Source organism: Lasioglossum baleicum, chromosome 20 (genome assembly GCF_051020765.1).
Source record: "Lasioglossum baleicum chromosome 20, iyLasBale1, whole genome shotgun sequence".
Classification (NCBI taxonomy): domain Eukaryota; kingdom Metazoa; phylum Arthropoda; class Insecta; order Hymenoptera; family Halictidae; genus Lasioglossum; species Lasioglossum baleicum.
Window position 1 is genome coordinate 3,081,268 of NC_134948.1, and position 18,548 is coordinate 3,099,815.

An 18,548-nucleotide genomic window follows, 5' to 3' on the forward strand; every position below is an offset into this window, starting at 1 on the left:
TTGACATGAATTTTCACATGCACTGGAAATAGGTCAATGTTGAATAGATAGATATGTAGATAGATTGCTGGTGAAGTATTTTTACATTTGCCAGTCGAAATTTTTCCAATATGGTCGAACCCCGGTCAGGATTAATAAAACATCCTTGAACGGCTCCCTCAGGATGAGTCGTTGAAAGGAGCCGGACTGAAAGGACACCAGACAAGGTTTCTCCGACTGATTAGGAAATAGAAATCTAATCAGTTCTTCTCCTCCGCTTCATTGGAGTCTCGCTCGGGTTTCTTTCAGAGTGGCTCCTTGCGTATAAGATTGCGAAATACTCCCTAATTACATACTACCACTCTCCTTTCTTCTGATCGACCAGATTACACTCTACTTAATTAGCCAAACATTTAATTTACCGTTCAATTAGCTCGACCACTTCGTCTGCATCTCTGGCTACAAATAATCAACGATTTATACAAAATCCTCCAGACAACAATTGATAGCAAATCATCCCTTAAAAATTCATAGAAAATCATCCACACAAAAATGCAGAGTTTCAGAAAATTCACTTAAAAATTGATACACGATAGTGCAAAGCGTTTCAGAAAATTCACGTAAAAATTGATACAAATTAGTGCAGAGTTTCAAAAAATTCTAAATGGACTGCAAGGGTGGATCCAGTAAAAATCTTCGAAAATTGGATTGGCAGGATTCTTTATAAATAATTCGTACAAAACTCTCCACTTAAAAATTGATAAAAAATAGTGCAACAAAATCTCAGAAAGTTCTAAATGTACTCCAAGGGTGGATCCAGCGAAAATCTTCGAAAATTGGATTGGCAGGATTCTTTATAAATAATTCGTACAAAATTCTCCACTTAAAAATTGATACAAAATAGTGCAACAAAATCTCAGAAAATTCACGTAAAAATTGATACAAATTAGTGCAGAGTTTCAAAAAATTCTAAATGGACTGCAAGGGTGGATCCAGTAAAAATCTTCGAAAATTGGATTGGCAGGATTCTTTATAAATAATTCGTACAAAACTCTCCACTTAAAAATTGATAAAAAATAGTGCAACAAAATCTCAGAAAGTTCTAAATGTACTCCAAGGGTGGATCCAGCGAAAATCTTCGAAAATTGGATTGGCAGACTTCTTTATAAATAATTCGTACAAAACTCTCCACTTAAAAATTGATACAAACTAGTGCAACAAAATCTCAGAAAATTCTAAATGGACTCCAAGGGTGGATCCAGTGAAAATCTTCGAAAATTGGATTGACAGAGTTCCTCATGAAAAATTCGTAGAAAATCCTGCACCTTAAAATTCGTAGAAAATCCTCCACTCAAAAATAATAATAAAATTGTACAAAAGACGCAGTAATTCCAAATGAACCCCTATGCTGACCCACTAAAAATTGTCTAAAAATTTATCAACAGGATTATCGAAGGACTATGATTTTCTGATTGACAGGGGGAGGTGCCGAGTCGACCAGCAACAGGATCAGTTCGGAGTACCCGTCGATGGGCCAGTTTGAGGCAGCACGTGAGCCACAACGAGTCAGGGAAACCCCGAGTCGAGCTCCTCCTTAATCCTCCGGGATCGAAGTCCTCGACACCATCCTCGCAGCCACACACGCCTAACACGCCGCGCACACCGCACACACCCCTCAAGAAATCCAACTGGGAAGTGATCGAACATCTAACCGGTGCACCAAGGCCCTCCATTATCACGGTGAGTTACCGACAGAGATACAATCGAACGATCCAACACCCGTTCCCCCGTGTACCTTTACCATAGCCATTTTTGACGGGAGAATGGACGTCGACACGGAGGACATGGAATTGAACGAATCTGTTCCCTGGGAGATGATCCCGGGAGCACACGTTGGGGATCATCCTTGGAGATCACGGATTTTCTGATGTATGCGCCTGGAATTTGCCTAACACCCCTCCACACCACTTTCCATTTTTATGAGATCGTGGAAAGACGATTTTGATATTTTCCGTTCTATCGGAGACGCTCGACTGGAAAATATGTAATGTGAAAGACACTAAAGATGTTTAAGATTGCATATATAATATGAATTTATTGTAAATTGTGTACTAGATATATACGTTAGAATTTTTTTTAAATTTAGTATTTTCACGAGCCAGTGGGAAAGACGATTTTTATATTTGCTTTTTTATTAAGGAGGCTCTGGTTGGAAAATATATAATGTAAAAGACACTAAAGATGTTTAAGATTGCATATATAATATGAATTTATTGTAAATTGTGTACTAGATATATACGTTAGAATTTTTTTTAAATTTAGTATTTTCACGAGCCAGTGGGAAAGACGATTTTTATATTTGCTTTTTTATTAAGGAGGCTCTGGTTGGAAAATATCTAATGTAAAAGACACTAAAGATGTTTAAGATTGTATATATAATATGAATTTGTTATAAATTGTGTACCAGATGTACTTTAGAATTTTTTTAGAGTTTAGTATTTTCACGAGCCAGTGGGAAAGACGATTTTTATATTTGCTTTTTTATTAAGGAGGCTCTGGTTGGAAAATATATAATGTAAAAGACACTAAAGATGTTTAAGATTGTATATATAATATGAATTTGTTATAAATTGTGTACCAGATGTACTTTAGAATTTTTTTAAAGTTTAGTATTTTCACGAGCCAGTGGGAAAGACGTTTTTCATATTTGATTTTCTATTAAGGAGGATCTGGTTGGAAAATATATAATGTAAAAGACACTACAGATGTTTAAGATTGTATATATAATATGAATTTGTTATAAATTGTGTACCAGATGTACTTTAGAATGTTTTTAGAGTTTAGTATTTTCACGAGCCAGTGGGAAAGACGTTTTTCATATTTGATTTTCTATTAAGGAGGATCTGGTTGGAAAATATATAATGTAAAAGACACTAAAGATGTTTAAGATTGTATATATAATATGAATTTGTTATAAATTGTGTACCAGATGTACTTTAGAATTTTTTTAGAGTTTAGTATTTTCACGAGCCAGTGGGAAAGACGTTTTTCATATTTGATTTTCTATTAAGGAGGATCTGGTTGGAAAATATCTAATGTGAGAGACAATAAAGATGTTTTAAGATTGTATATATAATATGAATTTGTTATAAATTGTGTACCAGATGTACTTTAGAATTTTTTTAGAGTTTAGTATTTTCACGAGCCAGTGGGAAAGACGTTTTTCATATTTGATTTTCTATTAAGGAGGATCTGGTTGGAAAATATCTAATGTGAGAGACACTAAAGATGTTTTAAGATTGTATATATAATATGAATTTGTTATAAATTGTGTACCAGATGTACTTTAGAATTTTTTTAGAGTTTAGTATTTTCACGAGCCAGTGGGAAAGACGTTTTTCATATTTGCTTTTTTATTAAGGAGGCTCTGGTTGGAAAATATATAATGTAAAAGACACTAAAGATGTTTAAGATTGTATATATAATATGAATTTGTTATAAATTGTGTACCAGATGTACTTTAGAATTTTTTTGGAGTTTAGTATTTTCACGAGCCAGTGGGAAAGACGTTTTTCATATTTGATTTTCTATTAAGGAGGATCTGGTTGGAAAATATATAATCTAAAAGACACTGTGAGAACATTTTTTGGTAAAATATGTTTAGAAAGATTGTATTGTATATCGTATCGAACCACATGGTCAGCATTTACCAACACAATTCACAACTACATTGATTAAATCGTAACATAAATCCAGAATAAAATGGAAATTATATTTGCTGGAATAGATAAGAAAATTGGCCGAAATGATACGGCGAATGTGCCATTTACTACAGCAATATAGCAGTGATTGTACAGAGATATAATGAAGAAAGTAGTACCAGGGAAAGATTAGGAGCGGAGCAATCTGCGATAGGGAAAAACGAATATCCCCGTTCGTAGATACAGTAATACTGTTTTTGCAAGTGAAAGGGGAAACTGTGTTAAATGGACGAACCCTCAATGTGTCCACAGATGGGCAGAGGCTCGGAAGTTGGGGTTGGACTCACGAACGGAAGGGAAACAACGCAGGAAACCACCGTAAACACGTCGATAACACGACCACCGAGGAAATGCTCGCTGTGTCGGTTTTTGAACTCGCTCTGCGCTTCGCATCGCTTCAAAAACTTGCAGGTAAACTCGTGTTAAAACGTTTCTACCTCTCTCCGGCGATTTTATTTTAAAACATTCTATCGCAAACTCGATCTCCAGTAATTCGAAAAAAATATACACTGCTCAAACCGCTGGAGAACAGTTTCTGCAAACTGTTCCTTCGCCATAGCTGTGAAAAATGACTGCAATATTTGTTTAAAAAATATATATCCGCACTGTAACTCCTCTGGCATGAATAAAAAAATTGAGTAAAAATATTGTCACGAAGATACTTTCTTCTAGTAGAATTTGGTTTAATATTCAGGATTAATTGTTTAATTAGTCGGAGACGATCGTGTCAAATTTTCTGAGAAGCTTTAACGTTAATTTAGGGGATTTCGCGGATTAAATACGATAGCCACACCACAGACCGCGCTCGTACTTTCCCAATTAATGTTGTGAAGCCGTCAAACCGGAAATGGAAAGCTGTTTCCGGCGAACATACTGACAGCTGAGAAGTAATTCCAGTTTCGCCAGCTTAAATGTGGGAAATAGAAAATTGTGCAACAAGTTCGCGGCGAAACGGACACGCGGATGGGATCTGTCTGAAACTGACTTGGAAACTCTGGTCAATCTCTATCTTCGATCGAACCGACCGCAGATTTTCGATTCAATTTTGCTTGTCAGAAGTTTGAAATGCTGAGAAGGAAATCCATTAACTGGCAACGTCGAAATTTCAATACCCGATACGTGCGCTACATTCACAAAAACAGTAAATTCCGAATAATTATTTCAGTCACGCTGCTAGAAATTATTATATTATTCAAGTAGAAGAGCTAATGAACATACTCTGTACAAAACTGGTTACCATGCCCGAGACAGTGTATCCTTAACATCCTATCGCGTGAACCATTGCAAACTGCGTTCGCCTAATCCGGGCCTCCGGTAGCCCGACTTGGAGGACGTTTGATCGTCGTCGAGGAGCTTCGATTCGACAGGCTGGCTTCCTAATCACCCGTCCAATCTTCAGAGTATCCGATAATCCTGAGTGCATTGATCTGACCGGAAACTACACTCTCTGATTGAAAGCAAAACTCTGTGGGCTCGGATTTGCTCACCTAACTAACGGGAAAATCGAGTTACCGCTCATTAGACCGGCCAATCAGCTTACCCGTTTTCTAACCAAGTCATTCGAGTCAACAAGTCATTTTCCGAACCCCTTGACAACCCTCGGCAACCCCATCATCGTCCCCCCGTAACAATTCATTAAAGTATCTGATGCAACTTCTCGGAAAAAATAGAAAATGTATTTGTGCAAGTGTAGAATAATGAGATAAAACTCCAGAAAATTTTCGAACAATATTAAACAGTGCGTCAAAAAATTATTTATTGATGAACTCTTGCCTTTAAAACAATCGTGTGTTGAAATGTAGATGTTTTTCTAGCGACAGACGTGTCCTAATTTTTTTTTTAGAAAAAAATAGTGCATAGTTTTGGGATTTATTGTGAGACACGCAGCTCGTCTTATGCAACCGAAAATTCCAGATTCCAATGAATTATAGTGTGTCAACGAATGCCCAATGCCAAGTGGTTTTTTTTCCCCCCGAGAAATCGGATCCATCGTCACAGTCGCGATCCTCTCAAACAGCACGAAGCCAGCCTTTCAATCAGCCTGTCCGTGTATTTTCGTGGTTCCTTTAATTTTAGGATACTCCGGCCGGTGTGTTCTCGGACCATCGACCAAGTAAAATTAAACTCTGAACTGTTTTTCTGTTTCTGGAGGCCGCGGCTAAATTAATCCTCGAACCGGAAACAACTGCGGACTGGTTCGGGACTGGTCCAGCCGCACGTGACGCCCGGGAAAATTAGAAAAGTTGCGGATGGATCGGGATGGAACCACGGGCGTCGAATCGGTTTTTTAAAACCGATGCAAATGGAATCGCTGCGATGAATTAATCGGGCCATCCAATTCTCGTTCCTGATATCCCCCTTTTGTTCGATTTTATGAAAGAAACTCGGCTAATGTGAAAAGAACGGCGGAGCTCAGAAACGACTTGGACTATTCTTAATTAATTCGTTACTGAAAGGAGGAAAGTCATCAAAGGGTGTTTATCCTGTTCCAATACCGCTATTCTGAACTCCTGGAAAAAGGAGATTTCTGCTGCGAGACCATTTTTTAGTGAACACCGTTTGAAATTTACGTCTATTTTATAAGGTTACTGGAATTGGGCCAGATTCCAATTTAAACTATTTTATATTTCCAGTAGGATAAAAGAATATTCTGTATTTCTAGTAGGATTACATAAAAATTAAAAAGCATAAATTAGTTAAAAATCATGCCTAGAACCATTTAAATATTGTGTCTAGAATTTTTTGAAAATTCCACTTTTTGACCGTCCCCTAAAATTATTCTGGAGTTGCATAAGATTTTTCAAACTCTCTCACAATGGCCGGTGAATTTCGAACCAATCTCTTTGCACTCTGCATAAAACATTTTTTCATTGTAGCTACAATAATCCAAATGAATGTTCATAATAATGGAAATAAGAGTGGCTCAAAAAACTGCGAAAATTTTCCATCACCAGAGGCAGTGCTCGCAGAAATGGGACACTGCAGAAGCCACGGGCTTGCCAAGAGCACATTTTATATTAAATAACATTTTCCTCGAAATTACTTCATACCTCAAACAACACATTTGACTATTATCATTTCCCTAAAAAAATTGCAGATGGAACAGAAGCTGTCTGTCAATTGTTGTATGAATTGTCCAAATTCCTATTCACTTACAGCGACAGCAACAAATTGAACTGTCTGCAATTAATTTGAATTAGTCGACCTAACCAGAATCCCTGGCAAACTTCGCAAATAACAAATCTAAAGTTTTAATAAAAATCCTCTCCGTTTTCAACTTTCCCGGCTATTAAAAAACAAACTCAATTTTGAGCTCACAGTATCAAAAACGGCGCATCAAAATTCGTAACATAAATTACATTGTACAAACTCGTAGTTCAATATCGTGTACAACGGCTACTGAAATTTTCCCTCGTAATATTCTTTATTAAAAAAATTGCGAGCTCGCCGAGGATGATGAAGAAAATTTTTCGGTGAAGTTGGAACGTTCGTCAATAAGATTCGCGGAGTTTCCGCGAGGGATGCATGCCACTCATGCAGCGGCTGAACCTTGTATCGTTGATCTTCAGCCCCATAATCGCGATTCCCGGCGAATCCCGTAACGCAAATCTCGGCTAAGCCAGGATGGCTCCATTCCCACGCTCTTCGAGATACAAGAATATATTCTAGGGAACGTTTCGCACCGCTTGTTCCGACCGAGCTCTGTCTAGATTGCAACATAGTGCTTCACCCTTTCGTCCTGAATGCGGCCACGATCGCTATAATAACTGCACCGGCCCTCAACAATACCTAAACACCTCCAACACCTTAGAAATACTAGCATGACCCTCCTAAAACTTTCAGGACTTCGTGTCCTCAAAATTTAGATGCAGAGAAATATTAAAAAATTCAATCTTATTAAAACGATACTGGTCTAATTATTTTTATTTGGCTATTATATTTTTCATGCAGACATCTAAAACCAAATGAAGTCCTCACGAGACAATAATAATTTTATACAATTCAAACGGCATTTATTTCTTCTTTCGGAGCAACTTCGGAAAAATTGTTGAATTGTTTGAAGGAGGGAAGCCCAGGCACAAAAATAGAATTTATTATGGGAAGCAATTAAAATTACCTGCGGGCGATTCAGCCGTTTTTTTTCTGTAACACTTTCGAGCAAGGCGGTAAATGTAGGAGCGAACGGAAGGATGAAGCCAGGAGATTTTAATTAATTTTAATTAATTTACTCTCGCGCGCTCGCCGGAGTGAGAGCAACCACCAGGCTGCAACATGCGCCGAGGTCCTTCGTATCCGTTCCGCGGTAAATCTCGTTTTTTTGACGAGCCTCCAGGAATGTTACAGGTGATAAAACACCTCGTCTATATCACGCGATTGCCGGACCGGTCTTATCAAGCCTCGAATAGAGGCGTTTCGTCGGAATGGTTCTGACAATGCCCGATACGCGAGTCCGGATTACGGGCTGGGGAGGCTTTGGCTGACTGTAGACGATCAAATCGAGCCGGCTGTGACAGTGTGATAAATTACGATCGTGCAATTGATTTGCGAAAGCACCCAGAACACTCCAAAAATTATTTAGGATTTTTCGAACATGCAGGACACCGTGAAACATATAATTTTCAACTAGATGAAATTCCTCGAAAGTACCGTTTGTAATGTTTTAATAATATCTAAAGCTCCTCAGAAAATGTTACTTGATAACGTCATAAAGCTCCCCAGAAAATGCCAGTCGCTTATTAAATTGCAGATCTTTCTGCAAAATAATTGAATAGACTTCCTCGGGAAGATTTCGCTATCTTTTACTTGAAGCGTCTCAGAAAAGTTTTAATTAATAAGTAGACTGTACATCTTCGTACCAAATGAAGTTCTTTTGAACAGACTTAAAAGGATTGAAGATTGAAGTCGAAGTTAAGGGAAGATTATGAGGAAGGATGAACTGTTTCATATATATTTATAATGTTCCTTCCAGGTGGAGATGTTGTACCAAAGATACTTCCTACGAATGAACCAGAGCAACATGACGCACGTGCTGGGCCTGCTGGCGGGACTGGCAATTACTCTGGGACTTCTATTAATTATGCGACTGTTTATGGACGGTAACCAAGAATTTCTAGTCATGCTGGAGAGACCTGAGAACCTTTCACTGGCTGTCACACTGGTTTTCTGCATCGCAGTTTATTCTGGTAATGGGGGCAGTCATTGCCCTAAACAACAATTTTATTATTGTCAATATTCATTCTGTGACGATCTACAATACTCTCAACCATATGTAGCATGAAGAATTTCACGAAGGAACTGATTTAATTCCATAAGATAAGCAAATACTCTTGAATTTCATATGAGCAAGTAGAACAAGTCAATACGGGGTCAGACATAGTAGAACAATCATTTTTGGTATTGCAGCAGATCCTAACCGGCAGATAAATTAAATAGATTGAAAATATCACAATTACATATATAGAAACCATTTTCATAGTAGAACATTAACTATTGTATTAGATCGGTCCAAGTAGAACGAATCGATAATAGGTCAAACATATCAGTTAAATTTTTATTTCTCCTCGAGAACGTAGTCTGGCAATACCCAAAGTGCAATTCAGAGAACATCGTTGAATTTCAAGCAGAAGAAGCCTATTTCGTAACAGAACTGATCAAGCAAAGTAGAACGAGTCAATGCATGGTCAGACAACCGCAAGCATTTAATTTAAATAAGACTGTTCCCACGAGCTCGGTCAAAATATCGGTGTTCATTTAAAAACATGAATTCCATCAAAATGCGAACGCAATTTGTCTCGCCAACCTACGACCTCCCACGTCACTGCGACTATAATCCTCCGACAAAGTCACAGTAATATCAATTACGAACAAATTATTTCTCCGATGGGTATTCCTCTGCAATTTCTCTCTCTCTCTCTGTCTCCTCGGGATAGAGAGGAAACTGAATCGCGGAACAATCACCGCGACGAATGTTTCGAAATAGTCAGAAGGAAGATAATCCCATGGGGTGGAATCCCGTAAGCCTTTTTCTGTCGTCTGTGTCGCAACGACGACAACGGTGACAAAGCCCTCGGTCCATTTGCCGACAGTGTAAAACCACGCGTCGCACGACAGCCTCATAAAAACGACCCTGTTATCTCTGCTTTCCCCGTGGGAGTAACGAGGAAGATCAAACCGGACAATAATGGATAAAACTGCGTTAACGGAATTCCCACTCGCGGCCGCCTCTGACGGTCAAACATGGTTTTCTGCTCGCGCAGGAATACCGTTCCTGAAATATTCCACCGGAGTAAATAAAACCAGGGCTCCCACTGTTATTTGTTATTTCTGCGCTCTCCGTCGATCCTGATCGGACTCCCCGTGACATATTGCTAAATAAATAACATCGGATGCAAATCCATCTTATATACAGTGATTGATTTTTGCGATACTTGTCAATTTCTATCAAGGACCTCACGACTGATTTGATTGATTATTCAATGCATATTTTCAGTGACCACATTACTCACAATTTAAAAATCCAAGTAACTACAGAAGAAATTCAGTTCTGATTAATTGCTGATTTTATCATTCTTTAAAGCAGTTGATTCGAAAGACTATATTGTTCAAGATTTAGTCCACTGTGACGTACCATTATGTAACACTAAAAAACGTGACTATAAATTTTCTGATGACCCACAATTAAAAAAATTTTTTTTTAATCCATCATCATTCTGCCCTGTTTTAAGGAAGATTTCATTAAATGTTTTATGGACTTGCATTGCTGACAATAAACGATTTTCCTAAATTTCTGATGATCATCACGTTAAAAAATTTTTTCAAATAAGTCGATCATCATTCATATCTGTTTTAAGGAAGATTTCATTAATCGTTTTATGGACTACGCCACATTCATGGTCGACAATAAACCATTTTCCTAAATTTCTGATGATCATCACTTTAAAAAATTTTTTCAAATAAGTCGATCATCATTCATCTCTGTTTTAAGGAAGATTTCATTAATTGTTTTATGGACTACGCCACATTCATGGTCGACAATAAACCATTTTCCTAAATTTCTGATGATCATCACTTTAAAATATTTTTTCAATAAAGTCGATCATCATTCATCTGTGTTTTAAGGAAGATTTCATTAATTGTTTTATGGACTACGCCACATTCATGGTCGACAATAAACCATTTTCCTAAATTTCTGATGATCATCACTTTAAAATATTTTTTCAATAAAGTCGATCATCATTCATCTGTGTTTTAAGGAAGATTTCATTAATTGTTTTATGGACTACGCCACATTCATGGTCGACAATAAACCATTTTCCTAAATTTCTGATGATCATCACTTTAAAATATTTTTTCAATAAAGTCGATCATCATTCATCTGTGTTTTAAGGAAGATTTCATTAATTGTTTTATGGACTACGCCACATTCATGGTCGACAATAAACCATTTTCCTAAATTTCTGATGATCATCACTTTAAAATATTTTTTCAATAAAGTCGATCATCATTCATCTGTGTTTTAAGGAAGATTTCATTAATTGTTTTATGGACTACGCCACATTCATGGTCGACAATAAACCATTTTCCTAAATTTCTGATGATCATCACTTTAAAAAATTTTTTCAAATAAGTCGATCATCATTCATCTGTGTTTTAAGGAAGATTTCATTAATCGTTTTATGGACTACGCCACATTCATGGTCGACAATAAACCATTTTCCTAAATTTCTGATGATCATCACTTGAAAAAATTTTTTCAAATAAGTCGATCATCATTCATCTCTGTTTTAAGGAAGATTTCATTAATTGTTTTATGGACTACGCCACATTCATGGTCGACAATAAACCATTTTCCTAAATTTCTGATGATCATCACTTTAAAAAATTTTTTCAAATAAGTTGATCATCATTCATCTCTGTTTTAAGGAAGATTTCATTAATTGTTTTATGGACTACGCCACATTCATGGTCGACAATAAACCATTTTCCTAAATTTCTGATGATCATCACTTTAAAATATTTTTTCAAATAAGTCGATCATCATTCATATCTGTTTTAAGGAAGATTTCATTAATCGTTTTATGGACTACGCCACATTCATGGTCGACAATAAACCATTTTCCTAAATTTCTGATGATCATCACTTTAAGAAATTTTTTCAAATAAGTTGATCATCATTCATCTCTGTTTTAAGGAAGATTTCATTAATTGTTTTATGGGCTACACCATTTTTATGGCCGACAATAAACGATTTTCCTAAATTTCTGATGATCATCACTTTAAAAAATGTTTTCGATCATCATTCAACTCTGTTTTAAGGCAGATTCCATTAAACGTTTTATGGCCTACACTTGCATAGCCGACTGCAACTTCGTTATTTAATTCTAATGGAGCTCGTAAAATGTTTTAACGAGGGAATTTAATGTTCCAGCGCTGGTGGCAGCGATATCCCGACCGGGAATGAACGAGGTATGGTTGGCAGGGGTCAGCGTGATAATTCTAGTGACCCTGCTGGCTATGCAGGTGTCGTTGAACATCCACCTAGCCCTAGGCTCGAAAGAACATCGAAGTGGAGGACCCCTGGCAGCAGCCTGGGCTGTTTGCTTCTTCATCTACATGGCCTACGCTTTGCTACCAATCCGACTGCGATATGCATGCGTCGCCGGGTTCGTTTTCTCGGTGGCTCACTTGATCGGTGCATTCGCCCTCTACCCATCCCATTACCCAGCCATGATGGAACACGTAAGTGCCATTACTAACGCCCACTGATCGCTGGTTTGCGTGATGCAGTGATTTAAAGTATCATTACTTAGGGCGATCTCGCTCGCCTGAAAAGGCTGCGCATCGAACAGTACTCTGTAGGCTCGAGAAACAATAGGGATTATTTGTACGATTTATGAAAATTGTTGGGAAGGTGATTTCTCGGCTCTGTTCCAGGCGAGTTGTGCCAGAACTGTAATAGAATGTTAATAGAGGCGACTACGAAGCTAAGAATTGAATAAAGTAACTGTAAAATAAATTTTGAAAACATTATATTTGTCATCTGTCTGCACATACCGAATGTGAACGAACATGAGACTATAAAAGGACGATCCAAATGTAGGAATTGTGAGGGAACTAATTGAAAATAAATCCATAGCGACTATAAATAAAAAGGAAAACAGGGACGACTACAAGTTCTGAGGCAATCAAAGACCAAAGGGTCTTGTAGTATCAACAGCACAGCGACTATAACTCACGCAGCTCGAGAATTGCTGAGTACAAGCGCTAAAGCAACAATAAAATAGTTCTCCAGCCCATCGATTACAGCGGTGCAAGAAAGGAACTATTCATAGTGACTCTAATGAGCCATACGACAGTCCCAATTACAGGGGACTATAAATATCGCAGCCGACCGTTACTCAACGCGGATAATAATAGTCCAGGGAAACGGAAGCGAGCAGTCGCGTGCTGGCTGTCAACGTTGCACCGGGACCACGAAGAAAACCGTCGTCGTCGAGGAATTTGAATGCCGCTGGCACCGACGGAAACTTCAATGGCCGAGCGAGAGAGGAGAGGATGCAGAATGCATATGCAGTTGTGGGCGTCGTTAACGACGCCGATTATTATCCGAAACGGTGCAATCGACGCGTCGTTGGATCACGATACCGCGGCGATGCACGCCACGCGAATGCATCGGTGCAACACGCCCGACTGCACGTGTTAATAATAGACTGCAGGTGGATCAAGAGGTGCAACTAAGATGCACCGGAGAATACTTGCAGGGAGCGTTCACCCTGCGGTGAGGGCGGTAACCGTGCCGATCAAATTGCAGGATCTCCAAAATGCACTCACGATGCACTTTTTGTAATTCAATGTTTCTTTCTTATTGGAATAAATTAATTTTGATTTTATTACTCTGTGGCTTGAAAGTTTAATTTTCTGTAGAATAACAATATGGTCGGAGTGACAATGAGAAAGATTTTTGGTGAATTAGAAATGCATTCGCGATGCACTTCTTTGTAATTCAATTTTTCTTTCTTTTTTATTGAAATATAAGTCAATTTTCTTCTTGTTTTGTGGTTTGAAAATCTCATTTTCTATAGAATGACCATCGATATGGTCGGAGTGACAATGAGAAAGGGTTTTGGAGAATTAGAAATGCATTCGCGATGCACTTTTTTGTAATTCAATCTTTCTTTCTTTTTTTATTGAAATAGATCAATTTTCTTCTTGTTTTGTGGTTTGAAAATTTAATTTTCTGTAGCATGACAATCGATATGGTCGGCGTGACAATGAGAAAGGGTTTTGGAGAATTACAAATGCATTCGCGATGCACTTTTTTTTATTGAAATAAATCAGTTTTGATTTTATTACTCTGTGGTTTGAAAATTCAATTCTCTGTAGAATTACAATGGGTGTGGCCAGAGAGACGATAAGAAAGATTTTTGAAGAATTGCACAGATGCACTTTTAGATGCACTCTAAGATGAAGTTTTGTAAATCGATTGAATTATTATTAATTTAACAGATCGGAAAATTTAATGAATTGTTGAATGACAATAGCGTGGAACAACGAATAGAACAATGACTTCAGGATGCTCAGAAATGCACGGGGGATGCAGTGGTGGTGAATGGAGGAAGATTTTATTATTTGAAAATTCTGACGTTGTTGTGAAACGGCAATGCTATGATAGGACAGACAATGGAGATTTGCGAGAATTACCGAGGGATGATTCGACGACAGAAAACAATCGTGTTCCCGTGTCTCATTAAATCGCCGAGAGCGGCAGCGGCTAAATCTTCGAGGGCCGAATGCTAACGAGCAACAATAGACGAACGAGCCGGTTAACGAGGTACAAAGCGCACCGGATACCTGACGCAATGCCACATAGGATTAGCTAAAACCCTATGATCGATACAGAACGTACGAATATGCCGAGGTCTGTGAATAGAAGATTTTGACTGTGGCGTAATGGCTCTCGGAAAATGGCGTACGCACATGTACAGCCACGTCACCGGCGAAACTATTTCGGATTAATTCGACAGTCAACACCGTAATGACGGTAAATGGCTGACCAATTATTTGCCAATGGAACGCTCCAAACCGACGACGACACGCAACCTGAATGGAAATTGCTGATCCCTTGCCCTTTATCCGTTCAAAAATCATCGTCCCTACCAGATGAATACAGACTCTGGTCCTCAGGAAAATTTGCAGAAATGCAATACGGTAATTCGCGACCGGTTAAAATATAATTTTATTCGAGCAATGGAAAAATTACAGGGTCCCCGGGAAGAATTTACAAAAATGCATAATAAATCTGCGGACAGCAGAATTGTTCCGGAATTTCATATTCCTCCGCGTGATTAAAATAATTTTATTGAATCTGACGAAATTTTAAAAATCTGCACAGCACGTCCGACTGTCCTCTTATAAATAATGGATATCTTGCGCAAAAAGCTGACGAGGGACAAAATATCGAATGTACAAAGGCCACGTGGAAACAAACGAACCTGGTATTAATGCGGGAGACCCTCGGCGAAAATCGCGACGGTAAATGTTAATTGGCAAACAGTAGAATTAATCAGGAATTTAATTTTCTCCTGCAGCATAAAATATAGGTTTTATTGAAAAATGATAGTCGAACGAGAGATCGCGTCCCTTTCAATTTAACTCGCCTACAGTATTTATGTAAAATCTGAAAACATAAAATTTAAAGTACAGTTACTTCATTGGATATAGAAATTTATTTATGTTGGAGCGGTGTAAAGTTGCAGTAACAAAATTCTTTTGGTTATTGGGCAGAAGGGTGGAGGAACAATTGAATACCGTATCCGCAAAGTGAAACAAACGGCGCGTAATGAACGCGTGAGGGAATTTCATTGGGAACACTTGGAAGGATTAGAACAGAGACAGGGCACGGCTCGACAGTGGCAGCAAACGGAAAAATTAATTTGCCCGTTTAATCAAGCTCCTTGCAGTCGAAACGGAGGCCTCCTGGCGCGCCAGCCGCGCTCGGAAATTACCGGATATTGAAATTGACGTCTAATTAGCGCGAGTTGCATTACTCGGGCGGCGGGCGCGCGCTGATCGTGTTTTGTTCGATTAATCCGGGACCTTTGTCCCCGGGAAGGTTTAACCGTATCAAAGGGTAAAATTGCTCGGCATTCACGCTGCGTTCTCCTGCACACCCCCAACAAATGAGAAACTGCGAGGACTCGACAAGCCCCAGGCCCGTCAAACGCCATTTTTCAAGCGGACGCGACGCGCGACGCCGCCACCCACGAGAACAGCTGCGAAAATTTCAATTCATCTCGCCGCCGGAGCTCCCCTGAATTATTCAATGACTGTCCGCGACAGAACAACGCCAAACCGGCGACGTAATCGCACCGAAACGACCGCATATACCCGCCACACCAATTCCGGTAAACCCCTCAGTGCTTCTATCTCGTGAGAAAAATGTTCGAAGACAGATTAGCGTTTAATTGAATTTTTCAAGCCCAAGTATTCAATTTTGAGCATTTTTGCTTGATTTCTGCCATGAAGAGATGACAGGATTTCTCATAAAAATGGTAAGGATAATATCACCGAATAAAAATAATTTATCCCGTGCACAATGTCGAATGGAAATGCTCCGACAATATTTCTGCTCGCTTCCATCGCAATTTCGACGTTAAAAATAATCTGTAGCCCGACAGATTATTTTTAATAAAAAGCAGGATACACGGACGGATCATGTTTGAATTTTGTGAACCAGCAGGATGCTGTCGATCAAATAAATTGGTGATTATTTTGTTCAGAAACTTGATTCGCTGTTTTCGCGCTGGGTGGCGCGTGAAACGTGGAAATGAATTTTCTAGAATAAAATGATACAGGCGAACACGGGTGTAGTTTTTCAAAAGAGATACGTCACGAGTATACAAAGAGATATTGTAGGTTGGTCGCGGGACATATGCGTTGAACGATAAGAGATAAGGAAACAGATCGATGCAGGGGGAGCATAAAGCTGACAGGGTCGAGTCTCAAATCTCACGGAAACAGTTCGTCCTTATTGGATTTTCCTGGCAGCTTTGTGTCTTCATCCATCAAGCAACCGTGCACACGAGCATCGCGGACCAATTTATTTAAGTATTATTATGCTGAAAGCCTCGCGGGAAAGATAGTCGATACCCGTTCGACGTTTATTGATGCACGGAAACCCTGTCTCTGAATACGTGATAGCTTTACTCCTACGCGGTCAGCATTATATTTCACTTGGTCGTTTAAAATAATTATTGTACCTTGCTTCCTCATTGATTTCACCTCGATATTTTATACGCCGGGTCAGATGACAGTGATACACAGCAATTTCATTTTACGGGTCAAATGAACCATTAAAAGTGGACATTGCATATGGACAGTCAAAACAGGACAATTAAAAATGAACAATTATAAGTAGACAATGATGCAGAAGAATTTCATTCTACGAGTCAAATGAACCATTAAAAGTGGACATTGCATATGGACAGTCAAAACAGGACAATTAAAAATGAACAATTATAAGTAGACAATGATGCAGAAGAATTTCATTCTACGAGTCAAATGAACCATTGCAAATGGACAGTCAAAACAGGACAATTAAAAATGAACAATTATAAGTAGACAATGGTGCAGAGGAATTTCATTTGACGAGTCAAATGAACCATTAAAAGTGGACATTGCATATGGACAGTCAAAACAGGACAATTAAAAATGAACAATTATAAGTAGACAATGATGCAGAGGAATTTCATTCGACGAGTCAAATGAACCATTAAATATGGACAGTCAAAACAGGACAATTAAAAATGAACAATTATAAGTAGACAATGATGCAGAGGAATTTCATTTGATGAGTCAAATGAACCATTAAATATGGACAGTCAAAACAGGACAATTAAAAATGAACAATTATAAGTAGACAATTATGCAGAGGAATTTCATTTGATGAGTCAAATGAACCATTATAAATGGACGCGATTCAAAAACAAATTAAATATGTACATTGAATATTGACACTCAAGAAAGGACAATTAAAAAAAGACCACGATACACAGGAATTTCATTTGATCTGTCAAATGAACCACTCAAAATGGACATTAAAAAATGGGCGAATGAAAACCATTTAAATATGCACAGTCAAAAAAAAAACCAACTAGAAATGAACAATTAAAAATAGACAATGATACAGGGGAATTACATTTGACTCGCCAAATGAGCCATTGAAAATGAACAATAAAAATTGGTCAATCCAAATACAATAAATATGGACAGTCAAAAAAGGACAATTAAAAATGAACATTGAAAGATAGAAAATTAGAATGTACAATTCGAAGAGATAAGAAATTGCCAACAACACTGCAGCCCCAATTAAAGCGAGCATCCCCTAATAAATTACAGGAAGTATTTCGAGTACCACGCCGTGGAAAATCATATTAAAAATTGCATGTATAAAGAGGCTATAAATGTAAAACATGCTGGATGTAATGCGGCAATATATTCGTCAGAGAAATAAAATAAAGACGTGACCGAGTGCAATCAATTCCCGCAGGTGATCATACTAAATTATCGCGGTGTCCTGCCTGCATCCCCCCAGACAGCAATTCCTATGAAAAACGGTTCGTTTGGAGTTGAAAAGCCGTATAAAAGTGTCTGTCGAACATAGTCACGTAGCTTGGGGAAGACAGGGGACCGTGGACGACGGGGTGGAGAGGTCCGTTCCTCATAACTGTTCACGGAACGACAAATTACTCTCGGCTGGACGTGACTCCAGCCTTATGTCTCGAACCACGCGAGCGCAGACGCACACAC

At 38.4% G+C, this 18,548-nt stretch overlaps 2 protein-coding genes across 3 annotated transcripts in view; one reads left to right on the top strand and one right to left on the bottom strand.

Moving 5' to 3' along the window:
* Window positions 1-18,548, bottom strand: part of LOC143218859 (uncharacterized) — a 61,955-nt gene that overhangs the window by 37,432 nt on the left and 5,975 nt on the right. The gene's annotated exons all lie outside the window — the stretch shown is intronic.
* LOC143218856 (adenylate cyclase type 6) overlaps window positions 1-18,548 on the top strand; it is a 78,522-nt gene that overhangs the window by 19,582 nt on the left and 40,392 nt on the right. Inside the window, exons 3-6 of one of the 2 annotated variants that reach the window (XM_076444380.1) lie at window positions 1,459-1,719; window positions 3,993-4,151; window positions 8,710-8,923; window positions 12,169-12,479. In XM_076444380.1, coding sequence (XP_076300495.1) covers window positions 1,459-1,719; window positions 3,993-4,151; window positions 8,710-8,923; window positions 12,169-12,479 — 945 coding nt within the window. The remainder of the gene's footprint in view (window positions 1-1,458; window positions 1,720-3,992; window positions 4,152-8,709; window positions 8,924-12,168; window positions 12,480-18,548) is intronic. The other variant, XM_076444379.1, reaches the window with a different exon arrangement.